The sequence below is a fragment of the Poecilia reticulata genome, linkage group LG22 (assembly GCF_000633615.1).
Source record: "Poecilia reticulata strain Guanapo linkage group LG22, Guppy_female_1.0+MT, whole genome shotgun sequence".
Lineage (NCBI taxonomy): Eukaryota > Metazoa > Chordata > Actinopteri > Cyprinodontiformes > Poeciliidae > Poecilia > Poecilia reticulata.
Genome location: NC_024352.1, coordinates 17364282 through 17388783, shown reverse-complemented (window position 1 = coordinate 17388783; position 24502 = coordinate 17364282). Strand labels below are relative to the sequence as shown.

At 37.8% G+C, this 24502-nt stretch overlaps 1 protein-coding gene across 3 annotated transcripts in view; it reads right to left on the bottom strand.

Annotated features, from left to right (window-relative positions):
* Nucleotides 1-11863: 11863 nt before the first annotated feature.
* stxbp6 (syntaxin binding protein 6 (amisyn)) overlaps nt 11864-24502 on the bottom strand; it is a 59262-nt gene continuing 46623 nt past the window's right edge. For 2 of the 3 annotated variants that reach the window (XM_008399786.2, XM_008399787.2), the window contains exons 4-7: nt 24101-24266; nt 21597-21683; nt 16325-16482; nt 11864-14489 (exon numbers count right to left, since the gene is read on the bottom strand). In XM_008399786.2, coding sequence (XP_008398008.1) covers nt 14466-14489; nt 16325-16482; nt 21597-21683; nt 24101-24266 — 435 coding nt within the window. In that variant the 3' untranslated portion in view covers nt 11864-14465. The remainder of the gene's footprint in view (nt 14490-16324; nt 16483-21596; nt 21684-24100; nt 24267-24502) is intronic. The other variant, XM_008399790.2, reaches the window with a different exon arrangement.

The window sequence follows — 24502 nt, the reverse complement described above, 5'->3', positions numbered from 1 at the left end:
GGGGGGGGAGGGAAACGGTTAATAAAGGGGTTTTTGTTATGCGCCATCCATCCCTTTATTCTTTTGAGATGTGTCTGCCATTATTACTGAAGGCCACTGACAGGACACATCCACATGTTGCAGTTCAGAGGCTAAGCTATTTATGTGCAAAAAATAAAATAAAATTCCTCTGATGTTCAGTAATTTTTAACCCTCTTCAGATGCCAGAGAGTTATTAAACATTCTGTGGTTTTTTGCCAAAGACAGCAGGGTCATTTTATTAAGTGCCATTTTTCAACTGCTTGTTAACAAAAATAGCCAATCAGCAAATGGCATGGCAGCTACTAAGAGCAGTTTGGCATGCAGGCAATGCGAAAGTCAAACTGAGCATCTGCAGAGGCTTTTATGTGACTTTGAAGATGGCATGGTTGTTGGTGCCAGACTGGCTGATCTGATACAATGAGATTTTCATGCAAAACTACCTCTGGTTTACAGAAAACAGTTCAAAATACAGATGATATTTAATAAAAAAAAAAAAAAAAAAGGTTGTACATGGAATACCATCATTAAGCCTAGAATAAATGTAAAATTAGAGCAGCAGAAAATAACCTGGTGGCTTTCAGGAAACTGAGGAGTCAAAATTGAACAATTGGAATAAAAAAAAAAAAACAGTAAGATTGGAAAAACTTTTCCTGATCCAATTACTGTTGACTGGGTCAGAATTTGGCCTAGACAACATCAATCTATAGATACATACTGTCGTGTATCCACAGTTAAGGCTGTTGGTAGTGATGAGTTGGTGTGGCGCAGGTTTCATCTTTTCCCCTGTGGTTAAGAACCAAACAACCCATGTTCACGACCTGGAGGTGGGAAACTCTTCCTCACTTAGTATCATCTGAGCTTCAGTTAAATGTCAGCCTATCTGAGTGTTGTTGCTGACCGTGTCCATCCCTTTGGAGTTAGGGTGTTCCCATATTCGAATGCTTAATTTCTGCAGGACACCGCACCATGTTGCAAAGCTCAAACCTGGCTTCTTGAATATGAAAATTATTACTTGAATGTTCTCCAATGGCCTCCAGAGTGAGCAGATGTCGACTCGATAGAGCAACTTGATACAGCCAACAAATCTGCAGCAATTATGCGATGCAACCATTTTTGACCTAAATGTCTGTAGACGGTTTTAGACACTTAAAATTAGAGAACTTATGAAGGCAAACACACACCAGCAAGGTGTACCTAATGAAGTGGCCAGTGAGTATTGCAGGTGTCCTAGTCTCCTGACACCTTTTGGGAGAAAATTAAACAAGACAGACCTATAATCGCCAGACTGTTGTCCTATAAACCCACAATTGGGCCACAGGTGGCAGGGGGAAAAGGACAGACAGCAACAGCTGAAGGAGGAGTGAGATAGTGAGGAATAATCAAAACAGAGGGCAGATGGGAGAGGAAAAAAACTGAAAAACAGAGACGCATAGGCTATAGGAATATTGCTTTTTTTTTCCCCTCTTTTTTTTTTTTTTTTTTTTTACATCAGCTGTCAGGCGGGACAAACACACCCACACGGTGAGTTGTGACACATGGGTGTGTCGCGTTCGGCCCACTTTCAGATCCTGAGTGTCTGGTTTTCCTGGCCCTAATCCTCTCACTGAGACCGACACGATTCCCCTCCACCTCCGCAAATGGACTCCCCCCCCCATCTCTCTTTTCTACTTTTACGTGATAAGTTAAGGTTAATGGAGGACAGGCAAAAGATATAAAGATTGATTTCTCATGCAGTTTGAAATGCCTTCATTCTTTTTGACAATTACAGCTAAAAGTTGCCGCAGCCGGTGGACTCAGATCGAGGTAGGAGGCAAAACAGAAAGAGGTTGCAGAGAAGCGACGTTTTAAACGTTGAGATCAGGAATTGAAACGGACAACGTTCGAAAACGCTAAGCTAAACTGAATCTGATTAAAATGTTTGTGCAGTGGCACCGAATATTTAACCCATGTACCTGATGTCCAGGGATTTCCACCAATAAAGTCCCTCTTATCTGCTAATAGATCTTCATAATCCCTCAGACATGAGTGCACTGTATGCTGGCGAGTTTTAATGAATGATAAAGTGTGAAAATGTGTCTGCTAAAAAAAACACACAGCTCATTATACAACATCTTGAAAAAGTATTCTCATCCCTCAAACATTTCCCCTCTGTGTTACTTTACAACCTTCAAATAATTCTAGTGGGATTTTATAGGAGAAACCAATAAAAATAGTGCATAATTGCAACGTGAAAAGAAAATGCGAGATGTTTACAAAATATTTGAAAATACACGTACTCTAAAATATATTACATGCATTGTTTTTTTCAGCCCATTGAAGAACTTGTTTTTTTGGCACCGCTTTGCATATCTACAGAACGTTTGCCCATTTCACTTTGCAAATACCTCAAAATCAGTCACACTACAGAGAGCATTTGTGAACATCAGTGTTCCAAGTATTTATACAGATTATGTATTGGATTAGGTCTGGACTTTGACCAGGGTGTTCTAAATAAAATCAACATGCTTCGATGTAAACCTTCCCACTGTGGCCGTCATCCTGCTGTGTGGTGACCATCGCCTCAGCGTCAAAGGTTTTGCTGCGTCCAACAGGTTTTCTTCCCAGACTCTCCCACATTAAGCTCCCTCTGGCCTCCCATTAACTTTGCTTTCCTGTCTATTCACATGAAAAGCATCCCAACAGCTGCCACTGCCAGGCCTCACTGTGAGGATGACGTGTTCAGTGTCAAATAGTGTCTCGTCCAGTCTTGGTGTGCATGTCAAGAAAATACAACTTTGATATTTTCTGAGCAGAGCATTTTCTTGCTAACGCTAATCAGACATGCAACTTTATTTTTCACATTCTTTCAGAAAAACTAAGTGCATTAACTAATAGTTGTCAGTTCAGGTGGCCATTTAAAAATGTTCCATACTTCTTTCATTTGTGGATGAGAGAGTGAACCATATGAAGCCTTCAGAGGAAACTCATGATTCTGTGATTAAATTAGACATTTTTGATCATTATTTGACTTTTTAAGATGTCGGTGGAAATTATTTTTGGGCTTCAGAGCTCACATTCATGCCACTTTTACCACTTATTTTCATTCCATTTGGTCCTTCACAAGAAAATGTAATAAAACATAACAATGAAGATTATAGCATAACCAAATGTGAAGCGACTACTTTCGCAGGTCTTTGTATGAGCTCAAAGGCAATTGCAGGGGTAATTTGCATGCCGAATTTATTATATCGCCAAGTTGCTGAAGAGAAGTGAAAAGATAACACTTAAAAGTTTTAAGACACTTAGACACAGAATATACAGTAAGATTCAAATGTGTCATGTTTAAATAACCAGCCCCAGATGTAAGTTATTTTTTGGATAATTGTGAAAACAAATTCAAATACTGTCAATCAGTTGCTCTGGGTGAGTAAAGTGGAAGAAGTGAGAAAGAGCACGCTCCAGGGGGATTCGGAGGGAGGGGAACAAAAAAAAAAGATTGCAGAGAAAAGAGACTGCAGAGAACCAGCTGTGGCGATCAGCAGTGTGACCATAGCCATAAAATTAGATTAACTGAATTAGAGGGATTAGGCTGAATGCAGCTAGAGTTGGAGTTGGTGCCTGTAAGAGGGGGGGGGGGGGGAGGACGATATATGAGAGCAAATGAGAGGGAGAAGGAAAAGGGAGAGTAGGAAAAGGAAACTTTCTTTGGGAGTGGAGCAAAAAAGTCATATTGCAGCAGAGAGAGGGGCAGAGGAGACAGCTCAGCAGATTTAGCTATCTGGGGTAACTTTTAGGGACTGGCACTAAAGCGAGCAGTTGACGCTATCTCAGTTAGTGAACACTCCCACTTGGGTTCCTGAGCTCCATATAACTTAGCTTAAGCTGCAGCGCCCCTCAGTGGTGGACTCCAGGAACTTCTCAACATCGCTGGTCAAGAAAAAAAAAAAACATAAGTACGACCAAACGGATGGCATTTGCTGGAAATCCTTGAAACTATATATGTGACATTAAATATGCAACAACACTGAAAGACATTGTATTCTCCTCAATCTAAGGGAATTTGTGAAGAATTAGACGTGTGTGGCTGAGACTCTCTCTCCTCTGTACAGGAGGGAGAGCAAGAGATCTAAGCAGAGGAGATGGTGCTTTAATCAATTCGATTAATTCATGCTAATTGCTGCCCTCTGGTGTTGGTGCCACGCTTGTTATTACTTTGCTGATGCACACGTTTTTTTTTTTTCTCTTTCTCACGGCGCCGTTTTTCCGGAAGATAAATCTCTCAAGTCCAAAGAGAAATAGATCCAAACTCATGCTGCTTGCAGATCCAGACTGCAGTAACCTCCGCCTGAGACAAAGCACAGTGAAAATAACTAATCGTGTCTTACTGACCACCACAAACTCACCACCACCCATGGTCCTCTATTGGAATATGGAAACATATTAAGCAGGCTGCAGTGATGGATCACAGACAAACAGGAAGTGATGGGTTTTGTTATGAACTCTCCCTCCTGCATATTCTAGTGTAATTTAGAGGCTTTGCACAGCATGCACTGCAAACGTGAAGGGCGTTGTCTGCATACTGATATCCTGCTCACAGGACCCGAGGAAACAAGGGTATTAAAGGCTCTTCTAAAGAAATGTCTTCAAAAGACAAATGCACTCAAGGAGTGAGGCTGAGTCGAAGCGATGCGAAAACTCACTGATTTTGAAGCAGCATCTGAGGGAAACCTTATGTTTTCCATCCATTACCTCAAGTTATAGTTAGAGCTAATATGAGCATATGATTAAGTCATCAATCCAGACTATTCTATGAAACCATCAATGCACAATTTTGTTTCTGTTTCTTAGTGCAAAAGCCATTTGTACAAAATGTTTTATTATTTTAAGCAAATTTCTGGACGTCTACAAAACTGTATTTTTGTGCTTAACTAAATTATCCCCAACGGTGTGTGAGAAACCAACACCTGGAGCAAGTTCCCTTGTGTGCACGTGTATTCATGTTGTTTATATGGCAAAGCTTCGACAGGACCAACTCACACTATCGTCCATCTGGCAGCGCAGGATCAGTCAGTGAGTGTTTCCAGAGGAGTTAAAGATTGAATGTCAAAGCTGGTTTGAAGCCCGTTTGTTCCCCGAGTCAAGTCAATACCCACAAGGCTGGACTCTAGATTTAATGATATAGACATATTGGAACAATGTCGTATTTGTACGTGCAGGTGAATCTGAATATATGAAAATATCATTAGAAAGTTTACTTACATCGGTTCAGGTCTGAACTATGTCACTCAGTGTGTTCCTACATTATCAGTTTTCAATTTTTGAATTATTGAAATCAATTAATTTTTCAATGATTTATTGAGCTGTGCGTGCACGATATCGTTTACCGAGGAAATTGTAATTTATCACATATTTCTATGTGTTATTTTAGCCGTTAGTATCCCTCATGGTTTGGCCCATGTATAGAAACAATATGTCAGCCTCTGTAAAGTGAATTTAAATAGCATTAAAACTCAACAGAGAACTGGGTCACTGCTCCTCTTTTGCACCAAAGACCATTTGTCTTATTATGCTAATTTCCAGCAGGTGCTGAGATGTTTTTCAAAATCAAAATGTTCCTTTTTGTTTTATTCATGAAGGTCAGATATGCAAATTAAAGGCGGAAGACAGAATATGATAAAGACAAATAATTTGACCAAAAGTAAGAGGACCAACATTTGAAAGAATACAGACTGACGCAGCAGATAGTGTGAGGCAACTCTCATCAGCATAATAAATGATGATTCCAGCATACCTGACATTGCACACCACAGGAACTCAAAGGCAGAGGGGAGAATTGGAAGAATGGGCTGCTCAATTTAGAGCAAGCAGCTGTTGTGCACTTCGCCTCACTACACATCTGCCAAGTCACTGTGGGGGAGAACTGAGGTGACCCAAACTGCACCGATCTCCGTTTCTACCTTAGATCAAAAATAAATTCCGCTTTTTTTTTTCCCCTCCTTCCCTCAGTGGGATACATTTAGAGATACCAGTACGTACACAATCAAGAAACGGATTTAAAACGCATCTAAAGTGAGGTTCAGTAACACAGATCAAAAGTACCGACTATGTCTATACGGTGCAACACACTGTTGTTCGTACTGTGTGATTATTCAGATTAGCCCACCAAAGGTAAATAGAGTTTTTAAGCTAGCATCATTTTCTCAGCTCAACTGTTTGGTTTCTTTTTCTTTTTTTTGTACAGATTTCTCAATTATTTTGGGCTTGAGGGTAGAATAAAACCAAAGCGGGAAGGTAGTAAAAACAACGACACGCCTTTTAAACATTAAATGTCATCTCGTAGAATAGATGACTGATGAAAATCCACAGGATTTGGATTAAAGTCGCAGATTGCTTAAATTGCACAGGTTAAATACAACATTTAGAGCACATTTCCGTTTCCGTAACCTAATGAAACTAAAAGGTTTAAAGTGTTTTCCTTTGGTTAGGACTGTGTGCTGCTCGTGGGTTCGTGGACATTTCTCTCGATCCAAGTTTCTAGAGTAAGTGTGGCAATATTCTGTTTTAGTCAACAAAGATTCACTTTAAGGTAAAAAAATCAAGTCTTGACAGATAGCTATTTCAAGAACCATCACAGCAGAGATTTATATGTGATAATGAAAACTAGAAGTGTCATTGAGTTCATTCGCACTCCTAACCTTTGGGTGTAACCTGTAATTACTTCCGCTGAGCCTTTGGGGATGTTGGCAGATTAAAAACGAGCTGGCCCGAGGGTGGCTGGCTGGCTTCTCAGTAAGGCGGCCGGTAAACCTCTGCTGAGGCTCACACTTCCTGTCTGACAGGAATGCCAATGCATTCCTGAAGGTGAAATCTGCTCGCGCAAGCTTTTCAGTATTTCTGCAAAGATCCTTCAACAAATAAGTTAGGCTCTGTGTACCACTGATGGAAGTATTCTCTTTGCATGTAAATGTGAGTCAAGTAATTTTCTGCCCCTGTGAACCTTTTCAAATTTTGTTTTCTTACACCCACAAATGCCAACAAGAATTCCTTTATTTGGATCTACACAAAGTTGGACAGGCACCATAGGCAAATTCTTATTTTCTCATTCACTTTCAATTAGAAAAGAGTCACCCACTTTATACAGATTCATAAACAAATGAAGCCATACATTTCAAGTGTGTGTTATGACGGCCCTTCATACCTGCCTGCATTGATTGGAGTAAACACTGAATGCCCTTCTTTTCAAAAACATTCACAGTTATACCAATCACAGACATTGATCAAATCATTATAATTCTTTAAAAAGTTGATATTTCAAAGCTTATTTTCCACCACATACATTTCCAAGAGTTATATCCTAAAGCGAGCTTACAAATACATTAATAATAGGGCAGAATAATGTGGACAAAATGTTTGTTGCTCTCACTGGCTTCTTGTTTTTACTCAACCACTAACCGTAGTAATTACCAGTACGTATGCGTCTCAGTTCTTAAGTTGTACAGTTGAGCCAACATGTCACCAATAAATATTGACAACATGTATTTTACCGATTTAGTTCATTTTACTAGACTAAATTACAGTAAAACACAAATCAATGCTAAACAGAAACAGGACACAATTGTTGTGTTTTCCTAAAGATTATTGCGCTCCCTAGTGGTAAAAAAAAAAAAAGAATGCAATAAAATTTTTTATAAAAATCAAGCAAAGAATTTAATAGATTTTTATTTACAGAATATTTTATTTTAGACTACCGGTAGTCTTTGCAGTAGTACTCAAATGAGCAAGTTTAAAAATGTTAACATGACTTGCCATGAGTTTGGGTAAAATAAACATGGACATGGAGTCTTCCTTTTTTCATGCTCCAGAGAAATAAACAACAGAAAGATGAACAACTGCAGACAGTTTTCAGCAGCAGGGAAGGATGACTCAAACTGGTTTGCAGGGTGAGTAATGGCAGCAGAGTCCTGTGCCAGGCTTTTAATGAGGCGCTTGCTTTGCTGCCATCTCCAGCACTAAAATTTATAGATCGTGTATTTCAGCTGCAACTGTTCTAACTACCCCGGCTTGTCGCATTGATTTGTATCATTAATAAGAACACTAAAATGGGAGGAGGATTAAAGTTTGATTTAAACAGTTTCCCTCCATTATATGGAAAAACGGAACGTTTCAGATGACTTAATATTCATCCATTTTGTAATGCTTGCGTGTAAAATAACAGATCTTTTTCAACAGTCTGACTAAATGGTAAAGACAGCCACCCTTTGAAACTGAAGCACCTGGAGCAGTTTGCTCAAAAGGAGTGAGCAAACACGTAGCACATCTGGCGAAAAGGACAGACGTCGCTTGATGTCCTCAATACAATATAGCAAGAAAATAGTTCCAAGTGTCCCAGTGGCCAAAAATAGAATTGATCAATTCAGGATAAGGATAAATATAACCAGGCTTGATCGAGCCTCATCAGAGCAACAGAGGAGCTGCTATAAGTTGAGACAGGTTTAACTAATCCTGCTGAAGAAATCTGGCCGTTTTCATAAGTCAGTGAGGTTGATCACAGAATAACTGATGAAGAAAAACTGACTGTGTAACAGCAATTAAACTGAATGAGAATTTTAATGTCATAAAAACTGAAAGAAAATGTTGCAAGTAAAATAGACAAAAAAGCTTAAATAAACAACAACTAACTTAAAACAGCTGCATCAAAAACCAATCAGTCATAAATAAAAATGGACAACTAATTTGAGTTACATAAATGAGAACTACTTATGAATATATTCAAATAACACTGTCACATAGCAGTGGATGTATCGCTACAATAAAAGGGTAAAATATGGCCCCAATTACGGAGGGGTAGTCGGCTGCATTCGAATAAATTTCTTCCCATTTAAAGCCTTACATGGCTAAGGACTTCACACTTTTCACTTAGTGTTTCAAATGCTCCAATTCCTATAATCTGCTTAGAAATAAATATTAAATATGAGATTTTTTTTTTTCAGCTCTAGTGGTCTTTGATAGTGAAACGGCAGGAAGGTGGGGTGCGAGGGAGGGGGAAAGTTCAACAGGGCGGGACTTGAACCCATGATGGCCTCTGTCCACGGGTTGATCATTTACCATAAGGAGACACCTTAAGTTCTTTGTCATGAACATCTTCCAGATCAGCTTATTCAGTTGCAGTGGTGGGAAGTAACGAAGTACAAGTACGTCGTTACTGTACTTAAGTACAATTTTCGTGTATCTGTACTTTACTTAAGTAGATTTAATAATGGATACTTTCTACTTTTACTCCACTACATTTTACAGTAAGTATCTGTACTTTCTACTTCACTACATTTCTACAAAACTGTCCGTTACTCGTTACATCCAAGTCGCGTTGCTCTTTTTTTCCGTTAAAATGTGAAGTTCAGGGATTTAAGGTGGCGCCGTAAAATCCGAGCAATAACGTGCTCGGATTTTACGAGCACGTTATTGCTCCACCTTTACTCGAACGCGGAGCTCCAGACATGCGCAGTGGTTTCCTCTGAGCGTCAGTAATATAATAGCGCTGCATAAATCATAAGATATGGCGACATGTAAAATCAGCACCGCTTCGCTTTCACAGATGGTGGGGACTTCGTCCAATTTTTAACGTCACTTGGAAGGAAAGCTTAAAGAAAGGTAAGATCTGTGGACGTGATGCTAGCAAAGCTAGCTGTACAGAGACACATGTTGCATCTGTGATGACTGACATGTCGCAGATATGGGACAACGCTGTGACCAAAGTGCAATATAGTAATATGWCATTCAGGAACGATCCGATTCTTCTGGACGGATCTTGACCAAGTCCTATAGTGCTGAAGCCTCACTGACAGCCGTTCTTTGTTCTTGTAATGCTCTGCGTACACTGCAGTAGCTATTTCATTAAAATATCTTTATATTTAATTGGTGAATAAATAAAACAAGAAYGTAGCAACACAGAGCATGCTCATTGCTCTTTGTTTTCGTCACCTGTCATGGTGGCAGACGTTRCAGCAGGAGGGAGGATGAGAACAGTCACGGTGCTCCTCCTGCTTGGTTACTTCTTGCTTATTGGGCCTTGGACAGCGTTCATAGTTGAACGTTGTTAATTGCAATGATGCAGACAATTATTATTTCTGACATTGGCAATATGGGCAACCGAGACCTGTGTACAGAGATGGAAGCAAAACAGAATGAAGAAGAGTTTGAATTGATACTGGTTACATTTATTTCAGCTCTAAGTATTTAATATCTAGGTGGGAAAGTGAATCTTTCAGATCAATTTGAGAAGCAGTTTTGATAGGTGCACTTAATGTTATTGTCATGTAGCATGGGGTGCTGGTTTTAATTTGGTCTTGGGTTCAGTGGTCCAGACTACAACTCTGTTACGAGGCTCCTTGGTTCCATGTCCTCCTCTGCCAGTTGGATTTCTTTCAARATAAATGTGTGGCAAAAAAAAAGTGAAGTTCATGTTATGTTAGGACAGGAGACAAGAAGTTTCCATCCCTGAAATTATGATGCATAGAATCACATATCTAAGTCTAAACTATGTTACAGAATAAACGCAATAAAAACATGCTTTATCTGTGGCATATGATCATATGATCGGGACACTTAATGATATTAGCGATTAGGTAATGCATTCAGCAAGTACTTTTACTTTTAATACTTAAGTATTTTTAAAAACCAGTACTTTTTTACTTTTACTTAAGTAAAATGTTAATGTGATACTTTGACTTTTACTTGAGTACATTTTTGTCTGTGTATTTGTACTTTTACTTAAGTACATTTTTTGAGTACTTTCTCCACCACTGTTCAGTTGTAGGGTAATCTAGAAACAAGAAAACAACTATAACATGAAAACAACATATGATTTTGCATAAAGATTTGATCGATCTCAACAATACAATATCTTAATAGCTGCAGAGAAAAACTGTATGTCTGTTTAAATGAGCACATTAGAAGACTTACGAACCTCAGCCAGTTAGTAGCAAGGAAATGCACAAAAAAAGTTGATTTCCTTGCTACTGACCAAACTATGTCCAGAGTACGTCACCATGGTAGCTGATTTACTGATGTGATTGCCTTTGTGAAACCGATTAAAAGGATGGGTTAAAACAGATTAGCCCAGAAATCCCGGCTAAATACCTTATCCTGTCTTTGAAACAGACCCCTGACCCGTTTTATTAGTTTGTTTTCAGAAAATATCTTGCAGTACAATAAAACTGTCACCTAACAATTAGCAATATTTGTTTTGTTTTTTTTTTCCAGCAAAATTAACATTGTTTCTTTCTACGCTGAAATGCATCCAGCAAGTTCATCCACATCATCAGACTCTCTTTATCAAAAGGTCTTAAGTTTATATGAATTTAGCCATTTCAACATGTGAATCTCTCAAGATAAAAAAAAAAAGATTTTAAATAAGTTTTTAAAAACATATTTAGCAAAAACAGGGATCCTGTATGTTTTCTACAGTTGACTTAAAATGAGTAATTCATGTATATATTCACAAGTCTTCTGTTTTTGCCCATAAAAATAAAACTTGATGGAGTTGGAGAAGATGCATCGGTCTTTGTAGGGTTTTCACAGCTCGTCTTTCTGTACCATTTATTTCTTTGGACCAATTGTATTTTTAAAATCCACCACTTGAGGGCAGCATTCACTCCTCAAAAGAAAAGGGGGTAGAATTAGTGATCATCGCACACCGACTTGATCTTACACAGATCTGCAGACATTTACAGTATAGAAAGAGTATAATTAATCTTCAAAGTACATAAGGATAAATTCTCAGAACAAAAGTTAGCATGTTATAATACTTCAAATCATATGCTTTAAACAAACAACACACTGTAGAAGAAACACCAATGAACAATCATTTTACTGTAATTGTGATCTTTATTTCACATGTTACAACCGCATAGAGTTGGAGTGAAAATCAGAGAAAAGAAGAACAAGTGTTAAAGCTTAAAGTGAAACTGAGCCCATCAAACAAAGAAAGCAATATAATAAACCCTGGAACACTTAAAGCTGTTGGCACATTGTTTGAAAAAGAGAACAATTTTGTGAATTGACTATCAAAGTACCAGGTGTGCGTTACATTTGTTGGAAGCATAAAACACAAACCTCAAGCTAGCTGGAAAAAAAAAGGACTAATAATAGAAATCAATCTTTTTCTTGTTATTAAAAAGCTAAAACATCCAAGTGAGGCAACTAGAACTCACTATGAACTCAGCAGTGCACTGCAGGATTATTACATCAGTGCTTTGTAACATCATGACTTAGAAAAAAAAGCAAAATATAAAAACAATCGTGTACATCCAAACTGTGACTTCAAAATTACAGTCAGTGTGAGAAAGTACAATAAAAATAAGCAACAAAAAGTATCATATTGCTACTACTGAAGAAATGTGTCCATGATCAGCTGTCACCTCTTAATTCCCAATTTAAATAAAGAAAAGCCAAGAAACTCAGTACTCAATGTTGAAAAGTGAACTACAGCAAGGATTAATTGTAATACCCCCCATAAAGGGACAAATTAGATCTACAGATGTCGAGATATCAGTATAAGAGGTTGTTTTTCTTTCAGACCGCAGCCTGGTCTAATGTACTGCCTCTTTGTAACATAAATTAATAAAATGTGTGTAATCAATATTCTTAGAAACAATGTTAATACTTCTAAAAAATGTTGCAGGTTTTTTTTTTGTTTCTCCCAAAAAATATATATATATCCATAAGGTGACAAAGTGTGTTTATCATCTTTCTTCACTCCACCCCAGTTGGCATTGTATGAAAGGAATCACACTGTTTGTGCTTCCTGAAGTAAAGGACAAAAGACTCAAGAGTCAAACTGAGAATGAAAATGCAGATTGAAAAAGGGACAGGCTGAAACCGCACTGTCCCAAATTTGGTTCAAAATTTTGCTAGGAAGACTCAACCTTTAGAAACGTACGTGCAAAATATTTATATTTGATTTAATAGAGACACTCTTTTTCAAAAGGAAAACGCAGACTACGGATTCATGAAATCAGCCTTTAAAACCCAGCAGTGTGCATAAATAACTCCTAATAATCAGAAACAATGTATTACTGGCCTGGGAGAAATTGCTGACAGTTTTCTAGTTTAACTTTAGCCCACACATTATTATCTCAAAAACACAATGTGTACTCAGGGCCTGTTACTATTAACTGTTGTTATTAAGTTACATTTTTGGCAAATGGAAGCGTTAAACATTCTGCTCAAAGTTGTCCCTTCCTCTCCCGTCTTCAGGGTCTTTCAAAAGAACTCGCACCCCTTAAACTTTTCCACACCATCACAGAGTCACATCACAAACACAAGATGTAATTTATTGTAACTGGGACCAACACAGAGTAGTATATAACTATATAGTGGATGGTGAAGGATACAAGTTGAATGAGATGAGCAATCTTAAAGTGGTGTGCGTCTGTATTCAACCCACTTTCCTAACGACAGTGCACCTAATTGGTTAACGTGTTAGTTATTCTCCGTCGCTTTGCCGAGGCATCATAGAAATGAACGTTACTGAACAAACAGCATTATGAAGACGAACAATAACAATAGACAGAAGAGATACAAAATATAAGGTTAGTTTTCTTAAACACTTTCCCGAACTTTGAACGTCTCATAAAGGACTGTTCAAGTGGAATCTTCTGACAATAGACAAAACAGGTATAAAATAACATAAGGTTAGTTTTATAGACACTATTCTGAACTTTGAACGTCTCATAAAGGACTGTTCAAGTGGAATCTGCTGACAAGACAATTATTAGTCGGCCAGTCCATGAATCTGGCCTTTAAGGACGAGTGACAAGAAGAAAATCATAAGAGGATCAAACATGTAGAAGAAGGGACACTGAGTAGGTGTAAAGTGCTGCATGTAGTAGAGAACTGATAGTGCAAATCAATACACCGTCCCCCTCAATACACCATCACTAAATGTGGCGGTAGTGTCATGATGTGGCGGATGCTGCAGATAAAGATGGAGCACAATATAGGAAAAACATGGAGGGAAAAAAGGTGATGAAGGCTGCAAGAGATCTGAGACCGACATGGAGAACAGCACATCAAAATATACATGCAGAACAACAGTGAGATGAATTGGTGTTAGAATGGTCCGGTGGAAGTAAAGGCTTACATCCCACAAAATGATGAGCTACTTTGTGTTGGTTTATCATATGGCTCTTATAAATTAGAGTCATATAGGTTTGTGATTTTGATGCGACAGAATATGAAGCAAACTGCTACAGGGGTACAAGTACTTTTGCAAGTCACTGTATGTGCTGCAACTCCGTTATTAGGAATGAACACAGTGAGATAACCCAAAAGTGTAAAATGTTAACATTGTTAAAAAAGATTAATTATATTTAAAAAATGTAAAAACAATTAATGCTGGAATCCCTCTCCCGTGCAACGACTGGTCTGTGCTCACACCTCCAGTGCAGGTGGTTTTGGCAGTGGTCCTAACATTTGTGCTTCATGGCAAGCTGCAGAAAAATTGGGGGAGGGAATTAAAGAATATTGGTGAAGAAATTCAAGAAAAAGATGCTGGTGTATTAAATCCTACCATTAAAGTTACAGACTCCTCAATAAAGCGGAGTCTGTAATGCATCACAGCAGGAGGAATCAGGCAGCATCGTTTAAGTTATTTCATAGAAATGAAAGCTGCCAGGTAAACTACTCAGGCTTGTTATTTTCAAATTACGCCTTCTGGAAGTGTATCTATCTTATTAATAGCAGTTGTAATTGGCTTTATGGGAGTCTCATTAGGGAGGTGATTAGGGTCACCAATCAAATGCTAAGCCACGGGGTGGAGAGATGTAGAAAAACAAAACGAAATACACATGCACACGCACACACACACACACACACACACATTCACATTCACACACGCACAACCAGAGACAACAGATGGAGCATGAAGCTTTGTGTTGTGAAGAGAACTGAATTCTGCAGATCGATCCAGTGGGGGCAGCAGAGCATCACAGACAAATTAGCACTTTTGATTAAAACTGAGCGGTGTAGTTAAAACCATCTGCAGCCACAAAGTGAGCTGCAGAAATGAGACTGCAGAAATAGACCATGAGGAAAAAAAAAACGTCAAGGTGACCTGCTCAGTACTGCAGATGGGTTTTTTTTCTTTTTGCTGCAATTTCTTAGAAAGCTAAGATTCACAGCATGAACAGGTAACCCTAAAAAAACAAAGAAGACTAAAATGCATGTATGTGCCAATATTATTAAAAATATTATAACGATGATGTTGCTTACTAATAAAATATAACAACAGATATTTAATTATTTGTAGAATTTAGTATTCATTATGCTACGGTGCATTTATTTTCTTCATAGCAATGCCTGCCGTTATATATTTTCAGACCACCCAAGCCAAGAAGGCAAATTTGAATGAAAGATCTAGACAGGTTTCCTTGCTTGAATTTGCATTAATCTCTCATCCATCAATCAAATTAATGCACTTTACGAAATTAGCTAAAGTAAACTAAATCTGCTTTGCCTGCAAGCAGCAACTTTGCCAGCACATCTGAATGTGTTGAAAATTAAGAAAACTCAAAGGGTTTCACACTGTATCCAGTAAAAACAGCATGTGTTTTAGTAAAAAAAAAAAAAAGTGCAAACCATAAAAGCTTTGAGGCAAATTCGATCAAGGGGGATGAGAAATGGCAGCAAACGAGTTGTTCACTGTGGGGTTTATGTAGTAATTTTCTCTGGAAAAGAAACAAAGCCATAGCATTTCTCTCTGCTTGTCAAACTTTCTGCATTTCACCACTGCAGGGAATCTCATCTGTGAGCAGCAAGAGGGGTCAAGCAAGCTTTTGTAATTTACACTCAATCATTGTACCATACCTTTAAAGGTGCATAATTTAAAACTGGCCATAACGGGTGAGTTTATTCTGAAAGTTAACGGCAACCTGTTTTTGTGTGCTCTTTTCAGAGAACACCTGATTTTACATTTAATCTGCAAATCTTAAATGTGTGATTTACCCAGCACTATAATATAGATATTTATTTTTAATTTTTTTTTTTTTAGCAGTTCATCTTTTTTTCCCCAGATAAGCAGCAAGTTGGTAATACTTTATAAGAAATAAAAAGGCAAGAAAATAGTAAAAAGGAACAATATTGTATTTGTTGTGCAGAAATCATTACGGCTAATAGTGGCCTCACAGTAAAGCATAACTTACAAAAATCCTTCAATATAGGAGAGATATTTTTATTTTAAAGATGACAAACTGCTATTTTCACATCGAAGAAGGGAACGAGCACCTAGAATTTTCTCAAGCATTAATAAGCGTCTAGTTTGACTCACCTTGTGTGCTGTGACAGCAAACTGTTCAGCACTGTTCATCATGTCTGCAGTCCTCTCCTCTGCCCGACCTAATCGCTCACCGCGCTCATTCAGAGCCTGGCTGGCCTTCTGTACAGCACTGGTCACACTGTCTGCAGCTGAGTGGAGTATACTGTTACCTGCAGAAAAGGGCAGCAGCAAAGCCGTGAAACAGGGAGACCAACAAGAGGCAGGAAGTGAGGCGAAACAAAAAGTGGTGAAAAGAGAAAAGAAGGGGGAGATAAAACTTTGGTTACTTTGGTAAAGAGACAAAATCTGTGACATTACATGCAGTGCAATCAGCACCCCTGACCAATAGTGTTAATGATGCCAGACAAAGTAATCAAAAAACAAAATGGTCTCCAGCCGGTGCAAAGTGAGCGGGTGGCTAATGAGTTTTTCTTCAGAGCTGATTTTATTCACATAATATCAGAAAAAGTCAGGAGTCCTGTCATGTGTAAAAATACTCAGAGGACTCTGGAGTTGCCAGGTGTGTCAGAGGTACGCTGTGTGGAAACAACCGTCTCACCTTGAATATGAACGAGACAAACAAGACGACATCAGATTTCAGGTGAAAAGGGACAATCTAACACTGTTTTCTTCAATGGAAACAAAACAGGAGGCGGCGGAGAAGTAAAACTATTTTGATGTTCAACCAAAAGTGAAGTTGCATAAAATAAGAGACGGAGCAGACTGCTGCAAATGCTGATACTTCCTTCAGCATTTGCAGCATTTCTTGCTTTTTTGAGAGAGTATAATTTTCTTCTGCCATCACCTCTTGTGATGCTAGCTCTGTGTTTGGTGCTAAAGCTTCTAGAAATGACACTTAATGACAGCAAGAACATAATGGGCGTTCTAGAGCACCATCTTTATAATACAGTAATACAACAAATTGTTTACTGTCAGGGGCTCCACAAACTCTGCAGAAGAGACCACTACAGAGGATTATTCTGTTCCACAGCTATAATCGTCTTCAGTGACTCTATGAATTAACTTAGACCAAATTATGACATTTAATTTACCACTGGGAATCTTTTGCTGAAATCAGTTGAAGCTCGTTTCAGTCACTTGTTTCTGGGATCTTCTGCTTTCGGTCCTGATCCATATCTTGTTGCCATGGGATTCCAAAGAAGTACCCATGTTACCGCTGACGAGGCTCCAGTCCTCCTATCCATCTCCTGCATCATCCTGCCATCACTTATGAACAGGATATGAACTCCTCCACTTCAGACAGACTGACCAAAAACCCAGAATGGACAGTCTACCTTAACAACCATGAGGTGACCACTGACTCATCCCAGTCACGGCTTTGGATGTAAAGTTTTCCAATGTACACTGCAGGCCATGGCTTGATGATGCCAACGGTGCCACATAATCTGCAAAAGATGAGGTTCTCCATGACTGTTCTTTGAGAAATAGGATCAATGACAAGGGGCAGTAAGTCTAGCCTGTACTGTGAACAAGCTCAGTAATAACTCAATACCACCAAAACACCTGCCACAAAACGCATCAGCAGACCCGAAAAAACTGGACAACAAAACTAATACTATCGTCTGCTTCTTTTGACAATTTCTAAGAGCGTAAAAGAAGGGTTTGCCACTTCCTTCATTTCATTTTGAACTTCTTGAGCAAAACATTTATTACTCTATTTTCTAATTTACAGCATGATAAAGGACAGCTGGCCTCCTGGGCTGCCCTGGAAACCCACAGGTAGATATAAAGACAGAACAAAGATAAGTTCAGATAACTTCGACAGCCCTGTGGATGTTTCCTTTGATGAGGCATTAGTCTCTTACTCGATTGGAGTTCGGTTAGATCTGTACCTAAGGACACCTTGTCAGTTAAAAAAAAACCCAAAACAAAACAAAAAAAAACAACTGAAACATTTTCAGGTTGTGACCTACACATACATTTGGTGGCTCACAAGACGATATGCATATAATGCAGAGGGGAAACCGAGTGCATTTGGAAACTGACAACCTGGATTCTATTATTTCCCACATGAAACTCCAATATAGTAAGTGTATGTCCCTCGACAGGTATGGTGAGTGACAGATAATTGGGTCAGCTCCACTGCACTGGATTATATGACAGCCCAAAAGCAGACGGAGAGGCCACCTGGTAGCCCTTCAGAATTAGTCACTTTGTTAGAACAAGATCTGCAGACACGGATGGGGGCACGCTTACATTAACGCTCATAGAAAATGAAGACACAAGATAACATCCATTGCTCAATTTTGTAAAAGTAAACTTTCTGTTGTAGGTTATGAGTTATTCATAAAAAGTTGCAGACCTTTAACGCCTTTATCACAGATTTTTCTTAATTCCCTTCCTCCTCGTCATCCAGGGGAGCCCAGGGAGTCGTGCTCCCTTCACCCGCTATAAAACCCCCGCATTCATCTCCTCGCACTAAAAAGAACATCTCCATTTATTTGTCTGCCTACCATTTTCTTTCCTCTGGAGCTTTCCCTGCTCTATTCACAGAAATCAGTGGCAGGCTGTTGCACCGGCTACCCCCAAGTGTACTGTAGAATGTAATTAGAGAAATGCTGGGTGGGGAGGCTGTGCAACGGTTTCAGAGGAGGGAAGGGAGTTGGAACATTGCAACTCAAAATAGATGTGAAGGAGCAGAGTGTGTTGTGTGGCGCAGTTCCTGTGATTCAAACCGAATGCCGACATCTCATCTAACAGTGGAATAGGACTAGTAATCAATACATTCACATAAAGCAGTAACAGCTGTAGGACTCCAGAGGCTAAAACTCACAACCGTTTTCGTTTAGGCAAACGATTTTCCCCCCCATCTGGTCAAGTATGTTGAACAAAAAATAATAAGAAAGTTGTTGTAAAGCTTTTGTAAACCAATGTTTCTCTGTCCATGACCCTGCTCTCTAAACAATGAGTAGTCCATTTTGTATCATAATCTAACATTCTTTGGGCAGCAAAAACTCAACAAATAAAGAAGTTGTTTTCAGGGGAAAAAAATCCTTCCAGAATCCAAAAGCTTTCAACAAAGAGAAACAAAACCAGGAAGTTGGACAGTGGATTCCAAAACAAGAGTCTGAGCTCATGTGATACTCAGAAAATGATCTGGTGGTTATCAATGGAAACCTCATACTGACAGCTGAGCCACATTTCCTGAGGCATTTATGAGATTATAATGTTAACTCTGAAAACAAACATTGCTACATATATCATGGAAGAATACACACTGCAGTGTATTTCATCCTGGAAGTGAATTGGAACATATGAGTAGTGAGAATTTGTACACTTCCAAGTATGATTTTAATTCTTATAGTAGATATTGAACAGATTATTTAATCTCTAGAAAGTTAGTGTGCTGTCTTGTTTTCATCACAATAGCCCATTCTGTAGTTTGGGGTAAAAAAAAAAAAAAAAAAGATCACCACCACATAATCTTTAACCTGAACAAAAACCTATTTCCTGCTTTGTATGGAATTGTCAAGCTTAGCAGAAAAAAAAATATTCATGAAAATATCCACAAAAAAAATACAGTCAAATTTATCTCCATCTTGAATAGTTATGTAGAGGAGTAAAACGTAGACTATTTAACTAGGAAAACTGCTGTTTTAATCTTCTAAATTGTGTAGAGAATAGAGAGGGAGAGAGAAAAACAGACATGACAGGAGCCTGTAGGTATACACTGCTGCAGTAACCTCCTGCAGTTTAATTAATGCAAATTCTGACAGTACCAACAGCAGCACAATGACAGTATAGGAAAAGGAATCTCTCCAAGCTACACCCTGTTTCACTCCAAGTAAATTTGATTCCAATTGTTTTCGGCCATGGTCCTCCTGAAGTTATTTTTTCTCCATCAAAGTAAATTAACTGTCTTTTAGGAGTCCTGTTTAATTCTTGTTTTTAATTAAGCACAAAATATTCCTCTAATATCAAAATCTGTGTATTTTCTACAGCATTTTCTGCAACACTTCATCCAGACTTTATAAAAATATATTTTTTCTTGTTTTTTGTTTTATCGAAACAAGTTTCTCTTGTAAATGACAAACTGTACAAAGATTTTTTTTAAATTCCATAGGCTGTCAATGTATTCAAACAATATATTACTAATATTTTAACATTCTAGGTTGCATCTTATTTAATCAAGAAGTGGTGTTTGAAGCTGTTCTACTAAGTTTAAAGTAACATTCTGACCACACTTAAATGTCAGATTAAACTAAATATTAATAACCTACTTCCAATGATAAATGATAATTTAATTTACCGAAGGAAACAAAAAGCTATCAGAAACAATATCGGCCCTTTGTAAGAAAAAAAAAATAATATATATATATATATATATATATATATATCCACTAATGATTGAGAAAACAATGAATAATGTTCAACATGTATAAAATGTAAAATGTTTAATTTATTTTTAACATTGTTTTATCTTTTGAGAGACTTGTGTCTCATTTCCTATCAGATAAACATAATCTCTTTAAATCTGAACCTTTCAGGGATTTGAATAATCTTCTGCTGAATGATATAATAATAGGCCAATTAGTTTGTTTAATGATAATGAGCATTGATAAACAGTCTCTACGGTGCGTCTCCAAACAGCAGATTAATGCCACTATCACACAATCATTTCCAAACAGGATAAATGTTTTGATTGTTACAGGCAAAAGGATTGATGCAACTTCTGTCATTATTACCTCAAGAAAGCACAAATCATAGTCTGAGACAATCTAAACAACAGTACAGAAAACAGCATTAGTGAGGATGCAGACTGCAACTGTGCTGTCCTTGGACACCAGATCATGATTTACCTCTGAACAGCCTTTTATTAGCGAGTCTGCACAAAGTCTGACAGTGAAGGGTGAAGGCAGTGAGTTCTTGGCTCGCAACCTTTGATTATCAGCATTTGCATGACTCCTGCAGTGCCACATGTAAAGTGAAAGATGTCCTTGTGCTTAAGTGAAGCACTGAGCAAAAACAAATGACTGCAAGTGAACTAATCTGAGAGAACAAATCACAGCGGTTTTGATGTTTTATTAGAGATTTGTGCTTTTTCCCCAGTTAGTTTGTCTTTTTCACTTAAACAGCTGATTTCCAAACATTACATTAAAACTCCTGTCTCATATTCTTCTTTTGATAGAAGACATTTAAAAACGTTAGCCTATCCAAAACGAACAACTGGGATTCTTCTTTCTTCATATCTGTAAAATAATTTATGACACCGGGAAGTCAACGTACTATTAGTAGATACGTATTTTTGTTTTTCAGTGCTTACCTTGTTTTTGAGGAGGACCACGATGTGGCACTTTCCTCATTCTGTTGAAATAGACCTTGCAGTGGTAAATGACTGTATCTAAGCCTTCTGCGATGAGAAAACATCAGCCAGAAACAAGTTTGATTTATATTACAGTTTGTTACTTTTAAATTAGTTCTATTATTATTATTATTATTATTATTATTATTATTATTATTATTATTATTATCATCATTAAGTTAAGGGTAAATAACTTAGAAGTTTAGTTCTTCATTAATGCCATGCAAGTCAAGTACATAAAAGTAGTTAGGTAGTCAAGTAAAACCACTTCAACTGATTTAAAAATATGTTTTGATGATAAATTGTAAATCTCTAAGCTTCAGGTCACATATCCAGTGTCCAAGTTATTGACAATAACCAGTGAGGTGAGACCAACATATGTTTTAATACATACATAAATATAGATTCTGCCAGCACACCAACCCAAATATATTTCCACTGTATAAGTAGATTCCACTTAAACAATATTCATCAAATCTGACCATGGCTATTTGTTTGGACATTGGCACATTTTACATTTTATAGCCTTCATATTTTGTGCTGCATAAATCTGGTATACTCTTGTTTTCACTGTGTGGCACTACTATAAAGAAATTGGATATCTGAGGCTGGTTACAATTGCTGTGGGACTATAAATATGTCCTTGTTCCCTGTTAGGATACAAAACCTTTAATGACATCTTTATAGGCTGGATAAAATAGACATCCACAGATCAGTAGAAGTACATAGAGGAACTGGCCACAAAGAGACTGCCTCAGACAATGCCATAATATTGACTTTGCTTCTTACTTAACTAATGGCATCAGACCCTAAAAAATATTTTGAATGGTGATCTTTTTTTATAAATTAGTTTGCAAAAATAAATTGGAATCTGAATCAAGATAAACTGTGTTAAATACATTTTTCTTTCTTAAATAGCGAAGGAATGTTTTTCTTGCATTACTTTCCACTCAATTTAGCTGCATTTAATCATATTCACACTATTTCTAAGCTTATAAATGTCTGTCATTCCACGTGTTTCTGCAGGTAGAGCCCATCCACAGTTAGGGTCCCACACCTGAGCAGCGTCATGATTTTTGTTTTGCACTGGTGTGAGACTTAAACTGGAGTAGACAGAACTGGCAGCAGTCTGGGATTCTCCCCATTCTTCTTGTCAATATTTGAGTGATTTATAGACATCGCCACTATCAGTCATGCTAAACAGATCCAGAGAAAGCAGAGCTGCTCATCTTTGACAGATTAGCAGTCAAAGATTAGACTTACTGTTTGACGTCTACCAAGAAGCAGGCTTGGTGCACAGATTTTATTAAATTTTTTTAAATAAGACAATTGTAAATAATATTTTGAAAATTATTATTTTCAAATTTACTGGTTGTAGAGCAACTTTGCTCAACATGTTTCATTGAAAAGCATTAAACAGCTTTTGCTCTTTGGGAAACTGCTACTTCCCCACCTACACATACAGACTTCACACTATGAACTAAGGTCATCTGGAAAATGTTAAATATGGACATGGTCATGAATGTAGGAGGGAGGTCAAAGCAATGTAGAGGTTTTATCATCAATGGATAGATAGTCAGTTCCCACACACACCGACAAACATAAAAAACAGTCAGAGGATGAGTGACGACATCCTCAACATCTCGCCTCACTGCAATGCAGTGCATATTAAATAATTTCTTAACAGCAGAAGAAATGCCGCAAACCTCTCCCATAACCAAGTCCTGAATCTTGTGAAACTTGCAGGAAGGTTTTGGACATTCAGTTTTCAACAAATTATTTTTATGAATACGGCAAACTGACTGATGTTCTGAGATGGGAATTGAGGATAATCTGATAAAACCACCCAGAATTATATTAAGAAGCACCATCATCACTTTAACAACAGCGTGTTTAACATGAGTGTAACAATTAACACCAAGATATGTTAAAATGGCTTTAAACAAGCATCTTTAATTACTGAGCAACACTCAAAGGAGACATTATTTTAACTTGTTTCTCTGGTTTCTTTCATTTAGTATCAGTATGAGAAAGCAAGAAGCAGCCATGTCAAACAGTGTAATTTTACATTAAGAAGAGGAATGCCGCATCAAAAAAGTATTTTACAAATGGCATCGTTAATGATGGAACTGGCTGACTGTTATGACGGAAATTAAATGTTAAAATTTTAGGTATTAAAGGATGTGTTTGTGCTGTAAAACCACCTTAACCTTGAAAAATGCATTTAGTCAAAGATGACCTATTCCTTTGCCTTCCTCTTTTGACAAACTACCAACTGAGCACACAACAGATGCTGTGTACAAGTAATAAGCATACATTTTCATACACACCAGGTGCTGGTTGTCATCACACATAACAGGATTCTGGCTTACAGCACAGGGTTACATCCGTGAATCTGTCACAATAGGCCCATGGCTTTGACTAGATTATCAAAAATTAGTTTTTTTACTTTGGAAATATCTTACCACCAAGCAACTTTGACTGACAGTTGATGAACTCGGGTTTCCGTGCCGAGCAGTAGCGCTGGCAGGTATGATGAAGAATTTGGATGAAGGTGCACTTCTCTCCTGCTGAACTGGCAACCCACTGGCCCAAACCATTGTCAAACATCAGGTCAAATTCTGGACAGTCCTTCAAGTAAACAAGTAAACAAGTAAACCGTTATAGGTTTGACATTAGAGAGCGTCGTTGTTGGAAAAAAAACAAGTAAATAAGACAAAAACAAATTAAAGCATTTTAAATTATTACACATAGCTACTAATATCCTCAGTATGTTCCAGGCTGTATAGACCTAGCAAAAAAGGTAAAGCTCAAGCAAGAAGTTTTATGTTTATGTATAATGCTTTATTTGTTGCCAGCGTTGTAAA